Source organism: Engystomops pustulosus, chromosome 5, assembly GCF_040894005.1.
Source record: "Engystomops pustulosus chromosome 5, aEngPut4.maternal, whole genome shotgun sequence".
NCBI lineage: Eukaryota > Metazoa > Chordata > Amphibia > Anura > Leptodactylidae > Engystomops > Engystomops pustulosus.
The window spans coordinates 139,238,714-139,261,506 of NC_092415.1; the positions used below are offsets into that span (position 1 = coordinate 139,238,714).

Sequence of the window (22,793 nt, forward strand, 5' to 3'; positions counted from 1 at the left end):
ACATCATTACTATGGTAACAGAGCAAAAAAACCTGTTACATCATCACTGGGAGCAGAGCATAAGAGGGAGGAGGAGTTACTGAGAACTAAAGGATCTTGGGACTTGTAGTTCCCAGTGACAGCCATCTTGGTGATGGCTTTAGAGAGGCCATACAATTTTGTGAATCATAAAATCAAACTATTTAAGCTCAATTTTGTGACTGACATTAAGTTTTGTTACATTCATTTATTTATAGCATTGTGGGTTTTTGTATCAGACGTTCATATTCCTGGAATACCCCTTTAATAAAATACTGGTAGTGGTATATTGGGTCAATTTATGCAGTAATGCAAGGTTAACTCTTAGATACAGTATATGAATTTAAAAGAAATACGAAATGTGACAATACTATACATTTTTATATGTAACTCACCTCTCCCCAGATCCAGTTCTGTACATCTCTTGTCAGGATTACTGTGAACTCTACATTTAAAAACTGCACCAGGAGTTTTTAATACTGAACTAAATTTAGAATCTGATTTTGGGGCTCCCACAAGTATCCTAAAAACAGAAAACCAAAACAATAAATAAATACATTTGGGTCAAATAAAATAGAACTAAAGGGGTATTCCCACAAAGACAAGTTTCTTAAATGTACTCAGGATAACAAAATAACACATTCTCTCTATTCACTGCTATTAAAAAATACATCATTGCAAAGATATAAGTCCAACCTGTGTCTTTCAGTCCTGGTGAGCATCATTTCAGTTGCCCCTAGACACAACCCTGTAACTTTTGACTTTAGGGTTGGCAGCCAACTTACCTGAGGCTTCAAAGAGCTTGTCTCTCTGTCTCTGCGCCCTGCACTCTAGCCCCCGCCCACCTGCAGTCCAGGACAGAGTTCACAGTGACATCCTGCCGACAGCAGCATGAGAAGTACTACAAGCTACAGACAGATAAGTTATTTATCGGGGGAGAAAAGCATAGGAGATCTAGTGTTTTGTGAAATAGCAGAGCTGTAGGAGAGTGACATTGTGTGTAACAGGCATCTCATGGATCTCATCATCTCTGATCTGTCTCATCTCTCTTTCTATGTGTCAGATATTAGTACAATGTTCAGAAGGTAAATGAAAGTGTATATAAACCTTGTACCCTGATAATATAGTCACACTGTCAGCTCACAGAACTATCTCACAGAGGAATCATAATGTGCCTGCTTAGAGAGTCCCCACCCACACTCTAGAATTTTGCACTGACCATCACTGATCAGTGATAGGAGCTAAAACAGCAATAAATCTGAGTAAAATTGTGAAGTAAAGGGTTAAAAATTATCTTTATTGTGTTAACATCACTAGGGAGTGATGGGAGTGATGTACATCAGAAGATGTAACCTCAAAAATTTGTAACAAACTCTTGTTTTAGCAATTGTCTATCCTGACCATTTAAGGAAATATTTAAATTCTTCATTAAATTATGATGCTGGTGGACATTTTCATAGGACTCTATGTTGTTTGGTCCCCAAATTCTTCTCTTCGAAATACATATTTGGGTGTCCTTAAAAACTTTCACTATAAGTGCACACAGTAGGGACACAGCTCTTAGACCAGGTGACATCCAGTTGTTATTTTTTTTAAACATTTCTAGGGGAAATAATAGAGAAATAACACAATGTAGATTTTTTACAAAATATATCCCCAAACCATTTAATTTTATGCTAAATACAAGTATTAACTAAATATAAAACATGACAGGAGAGCTGACGGAATGAAACTGGCACACAAGTTTTGTGAAACCTTAGAGTAGGATTCAACCACACCAGAACCAGAACCACAAGGGAGGTTATTTATTTGTAGCTATCCCATGTGATTTATAAATTAAACACAGCAGAGGGGGTTTAAACAGATCCCATCCACAGCAGTACAAATCCTTTGTTTCCCCATTTATGCCTCAGATTGATTTTGATTTGTTAAAGTTGATATTCTGCATGTGAACTAAGCTTTGTATCCCCAGTATAAAATAGTGCTGTCTAAAGGTATGACAATATTATTTATCAGAAACAGATGTATAAATTTTTCATTTGAAAAAAAATAATATAAGTAATGCCGTGCTGCATATATTGAAAGGCCAACTGTTAATGTGTATGATACTACCAGAGTTTTACACATTCGATATTTGGTCATTTTAGGTTGGTCTATGGACAGGATACATTTCTCTCTTTTAAATTAACTGAATTATGCCAGGTAGCACAGTTATAAAACAGTAAAATACAAGTGTAAAAAAATCTATGCATTAGATCCAGTTCCCACTAAGGTGGTACAATTTCAGTAACGCAGGCCACACTTTCTGACAAGCGTTCCCACATGCAAGCTTCCACAATTCCAGTCCCATACTGTAAACCTGGTGATACAGTTTAGAATATAGTCTTGACAATAGTAATAGATGTTCCCGAAGTGACCGTCAATTAGTGGTCCCTATTTTTTACTGTAACCAAGATGCCAGACACAAGTTGGTCTCCCAGAGTGCTTTACACTTATCCTAACCACATACAGATGCTAAGTGACATATGAGCAGCTTGTTAACATCCTTTCTGTCATTAGAGACGGTAGTAGAAAACCCACTGAGGTTTTTAAGCCAAACACAGGACTGTATTTAAAAAGATTAAAAAGTATCAAGACTGATAGTTTTCTTGTTTTAATGGGTAGTTTATAAATTAGACATTCTACCTTAAAATAAAAATAAGCATTACTATATATTTGTATATTAATAATTGTGGTTATAAAAAAGGTTGGCTGTCAGAATTAGTTAATTTCCATAATTCACAATACATTTGTTAGTATTTTTTACCTTCATTAATAAAATAAAAATGAATGTATTCCCCTGCAAGGGCATGGTCTTACATGGTCATACAGATGTAGCTTCATTCCACAGCAACAGTTGCTGGACAGTTGAGTTCTTATGGCTTTATACGTTGTACTAAAATTCATCTGATAAATCCTTTAGAAGTGAAATGTGTGAATCTACTTTGCAAACATAAAAAGAACATTCATTTGGGCAAAAGATCTTTTTGAATTGTAGATCTTTGTGGCATTTATTTTGGAGTGAAGACTAAAAGGGATCATGTTGAAATTCATCATACTTACTACATTCTATTCCACCAAACATCTGCCGTTGGGGGTAGGGTTGCACAATGCATCACATTTTTTAATACATATGATGAGAAAAGGGTTCAATCCTGGCAATTTTTGACTTTTTGACAGTGCAGAATTTCTACACTGCCTGGGACAATATATATACACACATCCCAATAAAAGCTCTTTAACCCCTTAAGGACGCAGCCATTTTGTAGCTTAAGGCTCAGCCCGATTTTTTGGATTCTGACTTGCGTCTCTTTATACGGTTATAACTTTTGAACACTGTTACTTATCAAAGCGATTCTGAGATTGTTTTTTCCCCACATGTTGTACTTCATTTTAGTGGTAAATTTTGGCAGATAAGTTTTGCATTTATTTACAAAAAAAAAGAAAATATGATAAATTTTTGGAAAAATTTGCCATTTTCGAAATTCAAAATCATTGCGTTTTCAGGCAGATCGATTTACCACCTAAATAAGTTGCTGAATAACATTTCCCATTTGTCTACTTTACATTTTCATAATTTCTGAAATGTTTGGATAATTTATTTTGATGTCACGCAGCTTGCAAATAGAATATCGCTTTTCCGGATTTTCAGAATTGACTATTTTGGGGATAAATACAGTTTGGAATGAAATTTTACATATTTAGCATCAAAACCCCCTATATAACCAACCCATTTTCAAATCTGCACCCCTCAAGCTATCAGAAACAGCTTTTACGAAGATTGTTAACCCCTTGAGATCTTCATAGTAATTGAATCAAAATGGAGGTGAAATTTAGAATGGTCATATTGTTCCCTTATACGTTCATTTAGCCCTAAAATTTACACATTTCCAAAAGATAAAAAGAGAAAACCCACCATACAATTTGTTCTATAATTTCTCCTGAGTACAGAGACCCTCACATGTGGCTGTGACTTGTGTTATGGGGGCACAGCGAGGTGCAGAAGGGAAGGAGGGCGCTGCAGCTGCCAGGATTTTAGTTTCCTCATTGGCCCCTTTTGAAGGCTATAAAATTTTCGCTTTTTCGTTATTGGGGCCATGTGATGCCATTTTTTTTGCGGGACGAGATGCTTTTTCCAATGTTACCATTTTGGGGTTTGTATCACCTATTGTTGAAAATTTAGGAACGTTTTTTGAGGACAGGAGTAGAAAAGCATCAATTCTGTACTGGATTTTTTACTTCTTTTTTTTTGGTGTTCACCGTATAGACTAATAATCATGTTATCTTTATTCTATGGGTTGATACGATTACGGGGATACCAGACATGAATATATTTTCTTACGTTTTACTAAATTTGTCAAACAAAACCCTAATGTGGGGAAAAATCTATCATTTATGTATTGCCGTCTTCCAAGTGGCATAACTTTGTTACTTTTTTGGCTACGGAGCTGGTTGATGGCTTGTTTTTTGCGGGACATGTTGTACTTTGCACCAGTATCATGTCGCAGTACATATGGTTTTTTTGATCACATTTTATAGCATTTTTTGTGGGATTGAAAAGGTAAAAATCATAATTTTTGGAGGGTTTATAACAGTTTTTTTTTACGGCGTTTATCGTGCGGGTTCAATAATGATTTACTTTTATTCTACGGGTTGTTACGGACGCGGTGATACTATATATGTGGGGTTTGTGTTATGATTTAGACTTTTTTTTGAGTTATATGTCTCTTTATATGTTTTGGGGGTTTGGGGCATTTTTAGTGATTTATGACTTTATTTTTTTATTGAATAACTTTTTTTTTTACTTTTTCACTTTTATACCATGGGACATGAAGAAGCAATCATCTGATTGCTTCTTCATGATAATATTCTGCAATACTCATGTATTGCAGAGTATTATCAGTGTCAGCCTATACACTTGCATAGGCTGGCACTGTGCCAGTAAGATGACGTCACAGACGCCATCTTACTGGCAATTCTTGCAGGTAACTCTGGGGTCCAGATCGGACCCCAGAGTTACTATAGCAACGATCGGCGCACCCCGAAAACGGTTCGGGGGGGCCGATCGTGGGGGAAAGATCCCCCAGATACATGTTAGATGCCGCGGTCGCGCTGACCGCGGCATTTAACGGGTTAAGCACCCGCGATCGGAGACAACTCCGATCGCGGGTGTTACACTGGGGTGCCGGCTATCAGTCACAGCCGGCACCCCGTCTTTCCCGATGCCGGTTCGGCTCAGATCTTGAGCTGAACCGGCATCAGCTCAGCGTCCGATATATCGGACGCTGAGCGCTAAGTCACTGCGCTCAGCGTCCGATATATCGGACGCTGAGCGTTAAGAGGTTAACGTATATGCAACACATACCAAGATTTGCTTGCAAAAGTAATTATGATTCATCAAGGGTTCCCCGGGCTCATTTACATATGTTTATTAGCCTTACTTCTTGGAAACACTGTCCTTCGTAGACATACTAAAAGAAGAGCACTGCACATGAGCACGGGACAGGGAAGACATTTCCCTTTTTACTATAAATACAGTGCCTAGAGAAATATTGCATGCGCAGTAGCTCCGGCCTCGGAGCTGGGACTGCTCAGCCGGCGGCCTGCGCATGCGCAGTACGCCATCATGACGGACGAGGGCGCCAGCTACGAGGAGCTGTGCACCGCACGCAACAGGGTAGGAGGAGTAATGTGGCTACTGGGGCGTGGAGTAGCCGCGCTGTATATGACCTTACATATTAGGTCAATAAAGTGTACCAAAAGTTAGCGGGGACGTGAGGATTAGCTCTAAAAAGAGCTATCCTCACGTCCCTTACATCCACCTACCACCCGATCTACCTTTATAGGTAGATTCGTGGTGGTAGGTTCCCTTTAAGCTAATACTTTGTAGCGCCACCTTTTGCTGTGATTACAGCTGCAAGTTACTTGGGGTATGTCTCTATCAGTTTTGCACATCGAGAGACTTCTTGCCTGTTCTTTCTTGAAAACAGTTCAAGCTCAGTGATGTTGGATGGAGAGCATTTGTGTACAGCAGTTTTCGTTTCTTTGGACAGATTCTCGATTGGATTCAGGTCTGGACTTTGACTTGGCCATTCTAACACCGGGATACATATATTTGTAAACCTTCCATTGTAGATTTTGCTTTATGTTTCGGATCCTTGTCTTGTTGGAAGATAAATCTCAGTTTCAGTCTCAGGTCTTTTGCAGACTCCAACCGGTTTTATTCCAGAATGGTTCATCTTCCCATCAATTTAATTCATCAATTCATCTCCCATGTACCTTCTAAAGAAAAGCAGACCCAAACCATGATGCTGGCACCACCATGTTTGACAGTGGGGATGGTGCATTCAGGTTGATATTCTGTGTTGCTTTTACAACAAATATATCGTTTGGCATTGTGGCCAAAATTTTTTGGACCAGAGCAATTTCTTCCACATGTCTGGTGTGTATCTTTGATCAGTTTCTCCTTTTTTGAGATGAAAGTTTAGAGGGATGACCGAGTCTTGGTAGATTTGCACTGCTCTGATACTCCTTCCATTTCAATGTGATCACTTGCACAGTGCTCCTTGGGATGTTTAAAATTTGTGAAATCTTTTTGTATCCAAAATCTGTTTTAAACTTCTTGACAACAGTATCACGGACCTGTCTGGTGTGTTCCTTGTTCATCATGTTGCTCTCTGCACTTTAACCCCTTAAGGACGCAGCCTGTTTGCAGGTTAAGGCTCGCAACTTTTTTTTGAAATTTGACCTGCGTCTCTTTATATGGTTATAACTTTTGAATACTGTTACTTATCAAAGCGATTCTGAGATTGTTTTTTCCCCACATGTTGTACTTCATTTTAGTGGTAAATTTTGGCTGATAAGTTTTGCGTTTATTTACAAAACAAAAGAAAAAAATGATGAATTTTTAGAAAAATTTGCCATTTTCGAAATTCAAAATCACCGCGTTTTCAGGCAGATAAATTTACCACCTAAATAACTTGCAGAATAACATTTCCCATTTGTCTACTTTACATTTTCATAATTTTTGAAATGTTTGGATAATTTATTTTGACGTCACGCGGCCTACAAATCGAATAGCGATTTTCCGTATTTTCGGAATTGACTATTTTGGGGACAAATACTGTTTGAAATCAAATTTTACATATTTAGCAACAAAAACCCCTATATAACCAACCCATTTTCAAATCTGCACCCCTCAAACTATCAGAAACAGCATTTACAAAGATTGTTAACCCCTTGAGATCTTCATAGTAATTGAATCAAAATGGCGGTGAAATTTAGAATGGTCAAATTTTGTCGGTTATACGTTCATTTAGCCCTAAAATTTACACATTTCCAAAAGATAAAAAGAGAAAACTCACCATAAAATTTGTTCTACAATTTCTCCTGAGTGCAGCGACCCCCCACATGTGGACATTACTTGTGTTATGGGGGCACAGCAAGGCGCAGAAGGGAAGGAGCACCCTGCAGCTGCCAGGATTTTAGTTTTCTGGTTGCCCCCTTTTGAAGGCTATAACATTTTCGCTTTTCCGTTATTTGGGCCATGTGACGGCATTTTTTTTGCGGGACGAGATGCTTTTTCCAGTGTTACCATTTTGGGGTTGGTATCACCTATTGTTGAAAATTTTGGAACTTTTTTTGAGGTCATGAGTAGAAAAGCATCAATTCTGTACTGGATTTTTTACTTTTTTTTTTTTTGTGTTCACCGTATAGCCTAATAATCCTGTTATCTTTATTCTATGGGTCGATATGATTACGGGGATACCAGACATGAATATTTTTTCTTATGTTTTTCTAAATTTGCCAAATAAAACCCTAATGTGGGGAAAAATCTCTCATTTTTGCATCGCTGTCTTCCAAGTTGCATAACATTGTTACGTTTTTGGCTACAGAGCTGGTTGATGGCTTGTTTTTTGCGGGACATGTTGTTCTTTGCAACAATAGCATTCTGGAGTACATATGTTTTGTTGATCACTTTTTATTGCATTTTTAGTGGGATATAATAGGTAAAAATCATCATTTTTGGCGGGTTTTTAACGTTTTTTTTTTACGGCGTTCATCATATGGGTTCAATAGTTATTTAGTTTTATTCTATGGATTGTTACGGACGCGGTGATACTATATATGTGGGGTTTGTGTTATGATTTAGACTTTTTTGAGAGTTATATGTCTCTTTATATGTTTTGGGGCTTATTTTTTATTGAAAAACATTTTTTTTTACATTTTTTTACATGATCCACCATGGGATATGAACAAGCAATCATCTGATTGCTTGTTCTTGATAATACTCTGCAATACTAATGTATTGCAGGGTATTATCAGTGCCAGCCTATGCAGATGCATAGGCTGACACTTTGCCTTTAAGATGACGTCACAGACGCCATCTTAAAGGTAAACCCTCCAGGCTTCTCTGGGGTCCCGATCGGACCCCAGAGGTGCCAAAACAGCGATCGCCCCCCCCCCCCCGAAAACGGTGCGGGGGGGCCGATCGTGGGGTAAAGACCCCCAGAAGGCATGTTAAATGCCGCGGTCGCGTTGACCGCGGCATTTAACGGGTTAAACACCCGCGATCGGAGCCCACTCCGACCGCGGGTGTTAGCCGGGGATGTCAACGGTAGATTACCGTTGAAATCCCGCGGCTAACGATGCCGGTTCGGCTGCTATACAGCGCTGAACCGGCATCGTCTCTGCGCAGTAGCTGTACTGCGCTGAGCGCTATTCGTGGGACTCAGCGCAGTACAGCTACGGCGCAGAGCGCTAAGGGGTTAAACAGAACCCAGAGACTATCACAGAGCAGGTGTATTTATACGTAGTCATTTAAGTTAAGTCATTTAAGTCGTCACTGAACTTCTGGAGTGAGTTTGCTGGACTGAAAGTAAAGAGGACAAATAATATTGCACGCCCCACTTTTCAGTTTATTATTCTTTACAGAAGTTTAAAATAACATTCCACTTCACAGTTGTATCCCACTTGTTGTTGATTCTTCACCAAAATGTTACAATATAATATCTTTATGTTTGAATTGTGGCAAAAGGTACAAAAGTACAAGGGGAACGAATACTTTCGCAATGCACTGTATATATACATATATATAATTGTTTACTATTTTCTTTACTCAATTAAACTAGGTCTCCCTGGACGCCCTCTCCTGCAGTTTAGAGTCACACTGTCAGTCTGTGGCAGCAATGCACCCAAGGATGAGATTAAAAAAATATTTAAAAAATAAAAAAAGAGACAAACATTCTCCTTCTCCTGAGTACAACTCCTACCTCCTCTGCAACTGGACACTCAGGTCACATGCCCAATGGCATCGATTGCCCTTCCCCAAATATTGGTAGGGAATGGGGGTAGGGTTGTAATGAGTACCAGGTTTGTCTCAACAAAACAGCAGGTAGTTGTTTTCTTTATATGAACACACTTGAGTGCTTTCAGATTTTATATGCCAACAATGAAAGGTATTATTCAAAGTCAAACTTTGGTATGGTAGTTGGAGGACATTTGGGAAGTTTTATCATACCTTTAAATCTGTAGTATGGTAGTTTAATATATTATTGGCATATATTGATATTAAAAGAGAAACTATGCTGACACAGACATTCAAATGCCCTTTTAAGCGCTTGAAGCTGAGCTCATGCCATGAAATATATGTTATTGTAGAATGTCAATGTAAAAAAAATAGTAAAATACCAGATTGTAACTCTATTAATTCTTGACAAAGATATATTAAGTTTCACTGATACATTAAACTATTCTCGTCTCTAAGCAAACCATTCAAAACATTTCTCACGTCATATCTCTATAAATCCTAAGTGCCAAAGTTCTGCAATGTTATAGCTGTCCTTTTAGAAAGTGACTTCAAAGACATTCAGAAATTCCAATGGCTTGGAGAAAATTTGTAGATGTTCCTCTAAAGCCAGAACACCGGTAAAGAGACACAACACCAGGAAAAGCTAAAGGCAAGAAGAAAGAGAAAAAAAGCAAGAGAAAAATTTTCTTGAAAAGTGTACACGCAAAAGTAGAGATTGGAAAATTATATGTGCCACATAATAAACAGTAATTTAACCCATCTTAATAAGTGATTCCTACTGTCATACACATGGGTTATTCTGGCATCTTGTGACGAATAATGAATATCTGTAGTACTTCAAATATACCTACTTAGCAATAGGGGCAAACAATGAATGAATGTCAAAAGACAGCGCCGAGTTTAGAGAAGCATCAAGTTGCAGTTAAAAATGGCCTTCTGGAGACAGGTTCCCTTTATTGTAATGTATGTGAGTTTTGGCCTTTTTTTTTTTTTCACTTCCATTTTTCACTCCACACCTTCAAAAATCTATAACTTTTTTATTTTTCCACATAAAGAGCTCTGTTATGGCTTATTTTCTGCGTAACAAATTGCACTTCGTATTGACGGTATTTAATATTCCATGGCACGTACTGGGAAGCGGGAAAAAATTCCAAATGCAGTGAAAATGGTGAAAAAACACATTTGCGACGTTTTCTTGTGGGCTTGGATTTTACAGCTTTCACTGTGTGCCCCAAATGACATGTCAACTTTATTCTTTGGGTTGCTACGATTACGTAGATACCAAATTTGTATAGGTTTTATAATGTTTTCATACATTTAAAAAAATTAAAACCTCCTGTACAAAATTTTTTTTTTTAATTTTGCCATCTTCTGGCGGCAATAACTTTTTCATACTTTGGTGTACGGAGCTGTGGCTGGTGTCATTTTTTGCGACTTTTGATGTTGTTTTCATTGCTATCATTTTTAGGACTGTGCGACCTTTTGATCACTTTTTATAATTTTTTTTATATTTTCCAACATGGCAAAAAAATGTCATTTTTTACTTTGGACGCTATTTTCCGTTGCGGGGTTAAACGCAGTGAAAAATCGTTATTATATTTTGATAGATCGGACATTTTCGGACGCGGCGATACCTAATGTGTTTATGATTTTTACTGTTTATTAATATTAATATCAGTTCTAGGGAAAGGGGGGTGATTTGAATTTTTAGGTTTTTTTATTATAATTTTTTTTTTAAACTTTTTTTTACTTTTACTATTTTTCAGACTCCCTAGGGTACTTTAACCCTAGGTTGTCTGATCGATCCTACCATATACTGCCATACTGCAATATGGCAGTATATGGGGATTTTACTCCTCATTCATCACAATGTGCTGATAGCACATTGTAATGAATAGGTTAAAACGAGACAGCTTCGGCCTTCGTGAGACCCGAAGCTGTCATGGCAACGGATCACCGCTCCCTGTGACGTCATCGGGAACGACGATCCGTGGCAAGATGGCAGCGCCATCTTCTTGAAGCCTCCGGCAGCATTGCCGGCGGCGATCGCCGTGAAAGCACCCGCGATTGGCACTAGCACCGATCGCGGGTGTTACCGGTAAGCCTTTGCTGCCCATGCAGCGGGACCCGGCGCGCGTCGGGAAGGGGTTAATAATGTGAGCACTGACATCATACCATATATTAGTGATGGCGAACCTTTTAGAGACCAAGTGCTCAAACTGCATCCCAGACCCACTCATTTATTGCAAAGTGCCAACACAGCAATTCTAGCATTAACTTATTAAAATCTTCTTGCACTGTGCTATATTACAGCTTTCAACAGTCCTGAGGACACCAATATCGTTGACAGAAGGAGGGAAAATTTGGATTGCCATTGGAGCTTCTCTTGACAACCCACTGAACAGGAAGAATTGTGGGTCCAAGAGCAGGAGCTTCAATGGTTCCAATGATAATCCGACCCTGTCCATACCTTCTCTTCCTGCAGTCTCTGGTAGACGGAGATGCTGCACATAAAATAAGGCTGAGTGTGTCACGTCCTGGGCTGCCTGTTCCTGCAGATGGATCTCTTACACCCTGTCTGGTGAATTCTGTGCAAGAGCAACAGCCTGAGTGCCCACTGATAGGGCTCAGAGTGTCACCTCTGGCACCCATGCTATTGGTTCGCAACCACTGCCTTATACCCTTGCATTACAGGAAGATACTCTCTTTAGAGTGTAAATAGAAGAAAATGACTTCAAGGCCTGTGCTGGAGGGATGTGCTGGAATGGATTCCTGTAACGGTCTTAATGAACGCGGAATGTATGGTAATACAAAGCATGTAATGGAACAGAGCTGAGGATATGTCAAAACAGCCTTCTGAATTTCCAAAAATAGGACAAATAAACCTAAAAGTATGTGTGTCATCACAGAGGACCAATATGGAGTTTCACAGAGGACAAATAAAATACATTTTCTACAAGTGATTTACAGATGGATGGAACCTGCAGAGCATTGCTGACATGCTTCCAGCACAATATAAAGCCAGTAATAATCCATTGTGTTGTGTAAACAAGGCAGAACAGCAAGGCAGACAAGTTCACTTTCACAAATCAATGCTGCCATCAGCTTTTCATTTCTTATTTAAAGATTCATTTCCTATTACTCAGCAATTTATTACTGGTTTTACTTTACAAACCTAATCATTATTCTGCCGTTGTTAAAGTCCATCCGCTTGCCATTAAATTGTCCGGGGGCTTTCCATTAACTGCATGTGCTCTATTAACTATTATCCACTTGGATGTTCTGCCACATTTACAGCATAGCTCACTAAAAATGGAATGAGATACATGCTTCTCATCATCAAATAGTTTATTCGTTAGGAAATGAGAATGTTTTTTTCAGTGACTGACAGCTCTCCAATTCAATCAGTTGTAGGACGGCCCCCTTTGTTATACAATGAATATGACTTACCATTTTACTGCTGAAATTTCATTAAAAGGAGAAAATTGGGAAATAGAAACATTGAAATAGGATCTTTCACCACCTCCATCAACTCTATCAATGGTGACACTCCACTGACTCCAGCATAGGTGGAATCTTCTCTCTAGTCACCACCATTCCTGAGTGATCAAAGTCATGTGATCTATGCTGTCATTTAGGTAGTGCTAGACTACCTGCTCTAGCCTAGGACCCCTCAACTGACCCAGCTGAAGAGTGATAGCACATTAGCCTAGATAGCATATTGTACACTGAAATTATACTAGTTAGCTTCTCTACAATTAGATGGGTGGTCCTTAGCTGATGCAAACATCCTCCAAATGTTGGAGACTAGAGAAAAAAAGTCCAAATGCTCCACAATCATTGGAGCAATGCCGATTAAAGGATGTAAAGAATAAGGGTTTGAGACGGGTGAAGAATGGACCCCTTTAATCTCTGCCCAAGAATGTTATAAAAACCAAAAATGTTGCAAAATCTTGGTGGTAATGAAAGGCTTGATATCTTTACCACACAGTGCCTATATGCCCATTATGCACTGAAAAATTGTACAAAAAAGTGGTGTTTGGTTGGATAAGGAGGTTATCTGATTAATGAGGAGCTGCTTCCATTGATTAGAAGGGGGAAAAATTAGTCTTTTAGGGACGGAGTCTTCTCATAGTCTATTGGTGAGATTTCACTGTATACTGTATATACTGTATGGCATATGACACAGAGGCACTGAGGGGGCATGTTGCAAGCCATAAATTATGTGTGGGTGTTAAAAATATGGGTTAGAATGTGAAACATAAAAATTCCTTTTAGCAGGCATACTCTTATGTATATTTTGCATAGTACTACCTGAAGGGAGCAAGTAAAACCACAGTTTTCGGAAGGCATCATACAGTCATAGCGTTTCTGCTTTGTCAATTTCAGATAACATGAGAAATGCAACCGAAAAATGGCACCAAAATACCCATAAGGATAACAATAGCAGTATTAAACAGGGAAAGAGGAAGATATTGGCAGTAAACTCTATTTTTACTCATTTCCACTATGTGCTTAAAGGGAACCTGTCTTATTTTAAGTCACATAAACTCAACTAAAAACTAGTATTCTTTTCTTTAAAGCAATTGGTTTTGGTACAAAAATGAGAATTTTTGAACAAAGAAAATAGAAAAATTGATTAGAAAAGCCAGTAGAGTTGTGGGAGATTATTTTCATGGCTTCATTTGTAAAGTGGAGAGATGAATGGCAACTAAATTCAATTGCACAATAAAGAATCCTAATAATTCCCATTTTGATTTGGCAACCAAACAAAAGAATCATTTAAAGGAAATCTACCATTTTTTTTCATGCATTGTAAACCAAACATACCTTGAGAATGCTGTAACAACACTGATGCAGAAACATATCTTGTTTAATCACTGATCCAAGGTTTTGCTCAAACAACAATTATAAAATTCAGGACCTTGGAAAAGCTGGGTTCCATGCTGCATGCCGTTAATAAACAAATTCCACGGAGCTTCCTGAACTTTCCAGATAGGAATAAGCAACCTGAGCTGGATGACTCATATATAGTAGCTAGGGGGATGGTGCAGCGATTGATTACTTCTGCTTATCAGGGACAACACAGTGATTACATCATTCTCTACAACAGTGCATAACTAGAGTAAGAGGAGAATATTTTTATAATTGTTTTTCAGCAAAACCACTCAATTCAGGATAAACAAGATATGTTTCTGCATCAGTGTAGCTACAGCATTCTCAAGTTATGTTTTGTTCACAATGCATAAAAACAAATAGTAGATTTCCTTAAAGTGGTAGATATATCCAAGTCACCAGGGAATGATATAGGGCAGCTATGGCAAACATTTTAGAAGACTGAGTGCCCCAAACTACAACCAAAGCCAACTTATTTACTGCAAAGTGCCAACACAGCAATTAAAACAGTAACTTACTGCTGGCTAATCTGCCACAGGAGTGAAAGGATGGGGGTAATTCAGAGTATCATTGTTACTTTCCTCTACAACTCCCTGAACATGAGCTCAGATGAATATTTAGCCCTATGTGCGGCTTCTCACCTTCCTATAGTCCCAGGCAATCCAGTGTCTCTTTAGAGGAACATTCCAGTCAAAGCCGATTTATTGAATTATAACATGTGCCGTGCCAGAAGAAAGTAGCATGAATCTAGATTCTACAGAGTTCTAGGAATACAATGAGAATGAGCCATGCTTCTTCCTTTAGGCCCTGCATCATGTATTATTACTGAATATACACGCCAAGATTTTGAACACAAAAAATGTGCTGAAAAAAACCTAACTAGGCTTATACTGGATTCTATAACAAATTAAACTCAATACTCACTTACCAATGACCCTGCAGGTCCTCTGCATCCTTCATGTGCTCCAACTCCCTGCACACAAGCCACACACACACTCTCATAGTGTGTGTATCGGCAGCAATAGGTCCGTGCATGATTGTGCCGATGCACACACTATGATGTCAGAAAACAGAGAACAGAAAGAAAGAAGAGGTCCTGTGGGGGGGCATCGGAAAGGTGGGCACTGAGTTTATATTTTTTATAGGCTGGGCATACTGGAGCCAGCGGCTGGCTATATACTGCGGGCAAGGGGCTGGCTGGCTATATACTTGACAGAGGATGTATATATACCGTGGGCAGGGGCTAGCAATATACTTCTGGGCATGAGCTGGCTGGTTACATACTGGGGCAAGGGGTAGCTGGCTATATACTGGGGCAGGGAGCTGACTGTCTATGTACTGGGGACAGGGGATGGCTATATACTTGGGGGCATGGTCTGGCAGGCTATATCATGGGGGGCATTCGCTGGCAGGCTATATAATATAATAGTGGCCATGGATTGGCTATATACTAGAGGGCAGGGGGCTGTCTATATACTCAAGGCACGGGCTGGCAAGCTAAATACTGTAGGGGGCATGGGCTGGCAGGCTTTATACTGGGGGCATAGGCTGGCAGGCTATATACTCGGAGCATAGGCTGGCTGTATATTAGGGGGCAAAAGCTGGCTGTCTAGCTATATACTCATGTGGAGGCAGTGACCAATGCATTTCCTACCCTAGGCTTATACTCGAGTCAATAGGTTTCCCCAGTTTTTGTGCTATGGGGTATATTGTGATTTTATATGTTTAGAAGTTGTTTGTTATTAATGTAGATTGTGGTGTGGCTAAATAATTTTCCCTCAGGGAAAAATAACCTTTTTACCGAACTATCTAACTACCTTTCTATCTTTATAGTAAGAAAGAAATCAGGCCGCAGATTTTCTCCAGAAATGCATGTTTATGATACAGAGTACTTTACATGTTGGTTTTACAGTATGCGATCCAAGAGATGAAAGAGCCCCTTTAAATGTCCTGTAGTAGATATTTAACTCCTATGCACAGCTCAACGTTATGTCCCTTTGTTTTACTGAAAACCACTTAAACCCTGTTAAAAAATGAGTGCAATCTACAGGTAGCATGTAACAGGGTGGGCGAATCTTGTTACCTAATATTCAGTCATTTGGTCATTTTAACTAAAGGAAATTTAGGATTTGGGGATCAAGGGGGTAGGTTCACATGGTGACAGCCCTCTCTGAAACTAAACAGAGTAAGTTACTGAAAAGACTAAAAAATAATAAAACCATATTTTTTTCCCACAAAATGTTTTATAAAAAAAATGAAAAAAATACTGCACAGGCAGGGGTATAAACCGCATTTACTATTGGGCCCACTGCAGTCCAGCCTGGCGGAGATTACATTCGGATCGAATAAGAGGCAACAGCTGGTGGGGAGAAGACCTGAAGACTGGCATTTAAAACACCAGTCTTAATAAATTCTCTCCACCATATTTAAAAGACAAGTTAAAAGGCATGCACATAAGTACAGTATAGCTAAATCAATGACAGGGCACGTATGCCATCAAAGCGTATAATGGGAACAAGTTCACTGAAATATGGTTTACACCCTTCTATTTCTACTCCATGCAGTTCTATTTGAATTGAAATCACTTCACAGACCCAGCACAAAGAAGCCATCTCTAACTAAAAACAGCTTCCCAAACCCCGCCGGAGGTCTGCAACAAAGTGATGAGTGCCACAGATGGTGTGAATGATATGTGAAGCATTGTGCTTGTTACTACACTACTCAAGCGGCTGGACCTTATCTAGATCAGTTGAACTGACATTGTGCAATTGATCTAATAGTCCTTTTCCTGCAGCTCTTGATAAATCCAAGGAGAAAATAATATTGCCACTCGTCTCTCTCTACTTGTGATATTCTGCATTACTTTCATGTTTTTTCCAATCTATAAATAGCCTAATGCAGGTGTCATCATAGTATGGGAAGCCTCACTATGCACAGGGTCTAGTCCTCAATCACAGAAAACCTCAACATATATGGCAAAGCAGTTGGGAACATGAAGTAATAGCTCAGTAGCGCAGACTCCCCTACTAATACCCCCATCCACAAAGTCTAATGTAAATTTTGTGACACCTTAGGCTCCTCCAGAAGAAACAAGAATTCCGAAATGTGCAGTGTCACATAGCTATTATGGGTAAGTCTCTCCTCATAATTCACACAGGACTTTTTGGATGGGAGTATTAGTAGAGGAGTCTGTGCTACTGAACTAATACTACATGGCCACATACTGGCCTACCATATATTTTGAGCTTTACTATGTTCGAGGACTAGCCACTGTGCACTGGACTATAAGGCGCACCTGATTATAAGTATGAATGACCAGCAGGTGGCAGACCTGTGCACAGTTCAAGGCAGCTGTTGTTTGTAAGTACGGTTCATATATAAGGCTCACTGGACTATAATCAAAGGATTTTTTGTGCGCCTTATTATCCGAAAAATACGGTAACTAAAGATAGTTAGTTGGAAACATTTTTAAAAAATATGAAAAATTCCTACAAAAATATGTTAAACATTAAAACTTGCTTGCAAAGTAGAGTGTAATAACCCTTTTAAGTCAAGTCTAATCTGCCAAAAAGTCTGTTATGAACTTTCTAATGCCTTTATAATGTATATTAACATTAGCATACATCCCAAAGATCCAAGATTCAGCTGAACCATATTTTTGGGGTTTGCCCTGCTTTTCTAGGTGGCATGAGATGTATCCCAATATCCAATGGCGTAACAACAGCCATAGCAGCTGCTACGGAGCCCGGGAGATGGACTGCAGTCTGCAGAGTCAAAATTATCAACGCCGCTCTCCCTGGCCTATCCCTCCCAGGGGCGCAGAAGTAGAGCAACCAGGCTCGTCTACGCACCTCTTCTGCAGCCCACTCGCATGCCCACCCACTTCCCGCTGCCATTCAACAACGAAGTCACCTCCCCGCCCCCACAGCCACCTGCCCACGGCCGCCTCTGCACCCGCCTCCCCGCCCCCACAGCCACCTGCCCTTAGCCGCCTCTGCGCCCGCCTCCCCGACCACAAAGCCACCCGCCCGTGGCCACAGCCACCTCCTCTACCCCACAGCCACCCGCATACCTGACCACACAGCCATCTGTCCGCATCCGCCTCCCCGCCCGTGGCCACAGCCACCTCCCCGACCCCACAGCCACCCCGACCACGCAGCCATCTGTACACGGCCACAGCCGGCTGCCCTGCCCACGGCCATAGCCACCTGCCCGGTCGCACAATGCCAGAGCCAGCCGCGTGGGACGCTGACACCTACATGCCCATAGATGCAGCCACCTACATGATCCAGCCACCTGTATGCCAAAAATGCAAGTATAACCTTATATTTGTATGCATAGTTATATGTGTAAATGTTGTATGTGTGTATATGCTGCGTGTGTGTATTTGCTGTATGTGTATATACTGTAGTGTGTCTATGCTGTATACATGTGTGTCTATATGCTGTATATACTATATGCCTGTCTGTTTATGCTGTATGCATGTGTGTATATGCTGAATATACTGCATGCATGTGTGTATATGTTGTATGTATGTGTGTGTATATACTGTATGCATGTGTGTTTATCCTGCATAAACTGTATTCATTTGTGTGTATATGCTGAATATACTGTATGTGTGTATTTACTGTATGTGGTGTATATACTGTATGTATGTGTGTATGTGCTTCATATACTGTATGTATGTGTTTATATACTGTGTGTTTATGCAGTATGCATGTAAGCATCGTATATACTGTGTGTATATATACGGTATGTGTGTATACGCTTTAGTGTAGATTTGTACCGTGTTAGCCATGGAGAGCAGAAGAAGAGTGAAGAAAAAGGTATCGCCTGATTTCTTCACTCTTCTTCTGTATACGCTTTATAGATATGTAGATATGTAAATGTATGTATATATAAGGTGTGTATGTATATGCTGTATGTGTATATATGATGTATATGTTGTATGTATGTGTGTATATGCTATATGTATATGAAGTATGTGTGTATATAGTGTTTTTATACTACATGTATGTGTATACACAGTGGGTGTATACTGTATGTAAAAATATATGATGCATATATCCAGTATGTATGCAAATTTGATTTATATACTGTGTGTGTTTAAATGTATGAATATGTATGTAAATACTGTATAAGTTTGTTTATACTTTATGTATTAGTTTGTTAATGTGTAGATGAGTATATAAATATGTTTGTATTGTATACATGTATGTATGTGTGTACAAGTATATAAAAGTGAGTGAAGAATGTTATGTGTATGTATTTAACTGTATAAATGTATGTGTGTATATGAGTTTGTAAAAGTGTGTGATTGTATAAAAGTGTGTGTACAAATATGTATAAATATTTTTAAGGAGAAGGGGGGCCCCATGCAGAAATCTGCTATGGGGTCCTGCTTCTCCTAGTTACGCCCCTGCTAATATCAATTCTAATTACATCCAGATAGTTGAGGATAATCATGAAACTGGAAGCCATGATGTATTGATGTCATGGGAGACAAGCATTAAATACTTCCTACTGTAATAATGTTGGTCTCATCTTAATACCGCAAGCCCTTCTTCTCAGTTTTTTGAGGTTACGGCTCAAGCAATGATCAGTATCCTGAGATATTCACTACACTTGCACAGTATGTGCCGCTCATATAGCTCCTTTCTTTGATATATTATGGACTTTTATAAAATTCTGCAGTGAAGTTAATGCACCAGAAAATCCTGGAAGGACTAGAGACACATTATTGACACTCCTTTATGTGTGTTACAATAATAATAGATCTATATTATAGAACTACAAAAACAGAGGGGGGGGGGGGGGGAATATGTCGCTCATAAGGTAGGCAGCACTGTGTTTATATGTCAACAGGCAGGTATGGGACTAAAATGTGGATAAATGTCCTCTCACTTGATTTGGTTATGCTAATGCGTGAAGGGGTTGTTCACTTTCAGCAAATAATTGATATTGTTTGTTTAAGAAAATATTATCCAATTTGCCAAAATACTTTACCAATTTCTTCACTATTTTCTAGATCTCTGCTTGCTATGCTTCTATTGGAAGCTTCTGTTTAATCCAGTGGATAGAAATCTGTCCGTGTGATGTGATGGACAGGCAGGTGCACTAGTCGTTATTATCACAGAGAGTAATAGGAGTTGTGTGATAATAACGGCTTGCGCACCTGCATGTCCATCACATCACCATAGACAGATTTCTATTTAGTGGAGTAAACAGAGAAGTGCAACAACCCTGGAAATGCATAGTCTAGGCAGGTTTTGCGAAATTGTCACTCTCATGTCTGGTGAGCCTGTACAACTCACTCAGAAGCTTCTGCCCTGGTAAACCTTGTAATTGCAGCTGGAAACCACTGCCTGGGAGTTAAGATGTTGATTGTCCTTGATTTGTCTTATTGTAAAGAAGCTGATCGGAGAGTGCTTCCACCTGACTAGGGTAGTATAAAAAGCCCAGCCTAATGTTACTCCCAGGCTGTGAGCAACCCTTCCTGTGGACCAGCTATCTCCTACCAGCTTTCTAGCCTGCTGCTGTTAATGTTAGCGGCCGTTGGCTGCTGTTCGAGTTCGAATAAAGAACCGTGAGTTGATTTGCACAATGTGATTCCTGTATCAGGCTTCACCATCACGGGCTCCCCATCTCCCAGGGATCTCTATATACACCTCAGGGGTTGTCCCAGGGAAAAACCTCTTTCACCAGCGTCTCCCTCCATTATTCTTGCACGCACCACCTGCTGGAGACCTGCCAGGCTGTAGGCCTGTCATCTGGTCCCAATACCTAGCAGCATGGCCAGGGCCGCGTAAGCCAGCCACTCCGGTATTCTGGGCCCGCTGTTACAACCACAGAAGAAAGGCCAGGCCCCGGTGGGGGATGTTGCAGAAGCTTTCTATAGAATGACAGCAATCAGAGATCTAGAAAACCATGAGGAATTGATACAGACAATATATTGGAAAATTATATAACTTTTCATTACACAAACAATATCAAATATCTGCTGAAAGTGGACATACCCTTTAACCACTCTAGGAGGTTGGCTGCTGCAGTAATTTCCCTGTGTCAGTGGAAAGCTCCTCTTATTTGAATTATAATGCTGGGATTTATGTGGCAAAACCCCACAAAATGAATATCAAATAACTAGAAAATGGAGCCAGCTATTAAATCATTATTAATATTATCCAACAATAGATTTCTGACAAAGAATACACATCATTAAGAAAAACATTCTCCAAATATAATCCTTTGCAAGCTGGGTCCTCATTTCTATTTGTTTCATCTCATCATGTTATTCCCCTGTAATGTCTTATTTTATTTGTGTAAAGTGCACAAATAAATGATCTGTAAAGTGCTGAGGAATATCATGGTGCTGTACAATTCTAATTAATTTTAAAGGGAGTAAAGAACCTGTAGATATAGACAATTTATTGCAAGGTTTGGGCTGTGAGGGGACTTGCTTTGATCACATAACACTCACAATCTATCCTGGGATGACCTCCTCAGAAGGGAATGCCCTGCTGCTCCAGAGTGCCCTAAGTATTCATTTTACAAATAGTAAAGCAGCTAAAAGGTTAACAGCCCATTAATCAGCAATGGATGTGGACACTTAACAGTACAATTCTCTGCCTAATAACACTTTACAGCATTCAAAGGATCTTCGGGTATTTTAAATCAGTAATAACTACTGATAAGTTATGTTGAACACCATGAGAAATTTGGCATATACGAATATATTCCAGATATACATAAAATAGTAAAAAACTATTTTTTCAAAATTGTGTTCTGAGATATTCATTTGCTTGTCTGCACCACTTGAGGTGATCCACTACTCATAGGGGGTTTCCATTATGTCCAACATATACATTTACTCTGCAATATACACTAATGGACAAAATCGTAGAAATACTTTGAGTTTTCTACATACAGTCCAAACAAACACTACTGAAGCACTGTAAGTGTATTTTAATCAAACGTTTGCAACTTATAAATGAAACCTTATAATACCCAGACATTTCTAGCACAATATTCGTGAAATTTCACCAAAATTACTGTTATTTAGCTACAGTACGAAACTTAAGGCATATATACTAATATTTCCAGTACTTTCTTTATATTAGATAATGTGGTTAGTAAGGAATTGGATATCCCTAAGCCTTGATCATTGCTTCACATCTTCATGACATGTTGTCCACAAGTCTCTCAAGTCTCTAGAGATCATCCGTGGTTATTATGTGGAACCAGGTGTTAATTATTGTTAATCTGGCCCAGACATTTTCAATAGGGTTGAGGTCTGCGCTATTTCCAGGCCAATTTAGCAATTCAACTTCGTTCTCCTTGAACCAGGTGAGGCATTTCTTGGCTTTGTGGCATGGAGCCCCATCCTGATGGAAATTGAATGGTTGACCAGCACCAAAGATGACTCTGGCTGATGGCAGAACCTTGGACTGAAGACCCAAAGATCTGTAAGCATTTACTAGTCCATCAAGCACCTGAAAACGACCCACAGCATCTCTAGACATGCAACCCCACA

General features: G+C 39.4%; 1 protein-coding gene across 2 annotated transcripts in view; it reads right to left on the minus strand.

The window, feature by feature from the left end:
* ITGA9 (integrin subunit alpha 9) overlaps positions 1–22,793 on the minus strand; it is a 262,270-nt gene that overhangs the window by 219,020 nt on the left and 20,457 nt on the right. The window contains exon 2 of one of the 2 annotated variants that reach the window (XM_072153171.1): positions 414–541. The exons of the other annotated variant lie outside the window; for it this stretch is intronic. Within the exon in view, the coding sequence (XP_072009272.1) occupies positions 414–541 (128 nt within the window). The remainder of the gene's footprint in view (positions 1–413; positions 542–22,793) is intronic. 2 annotated transcript variants of the gene reach the window in all.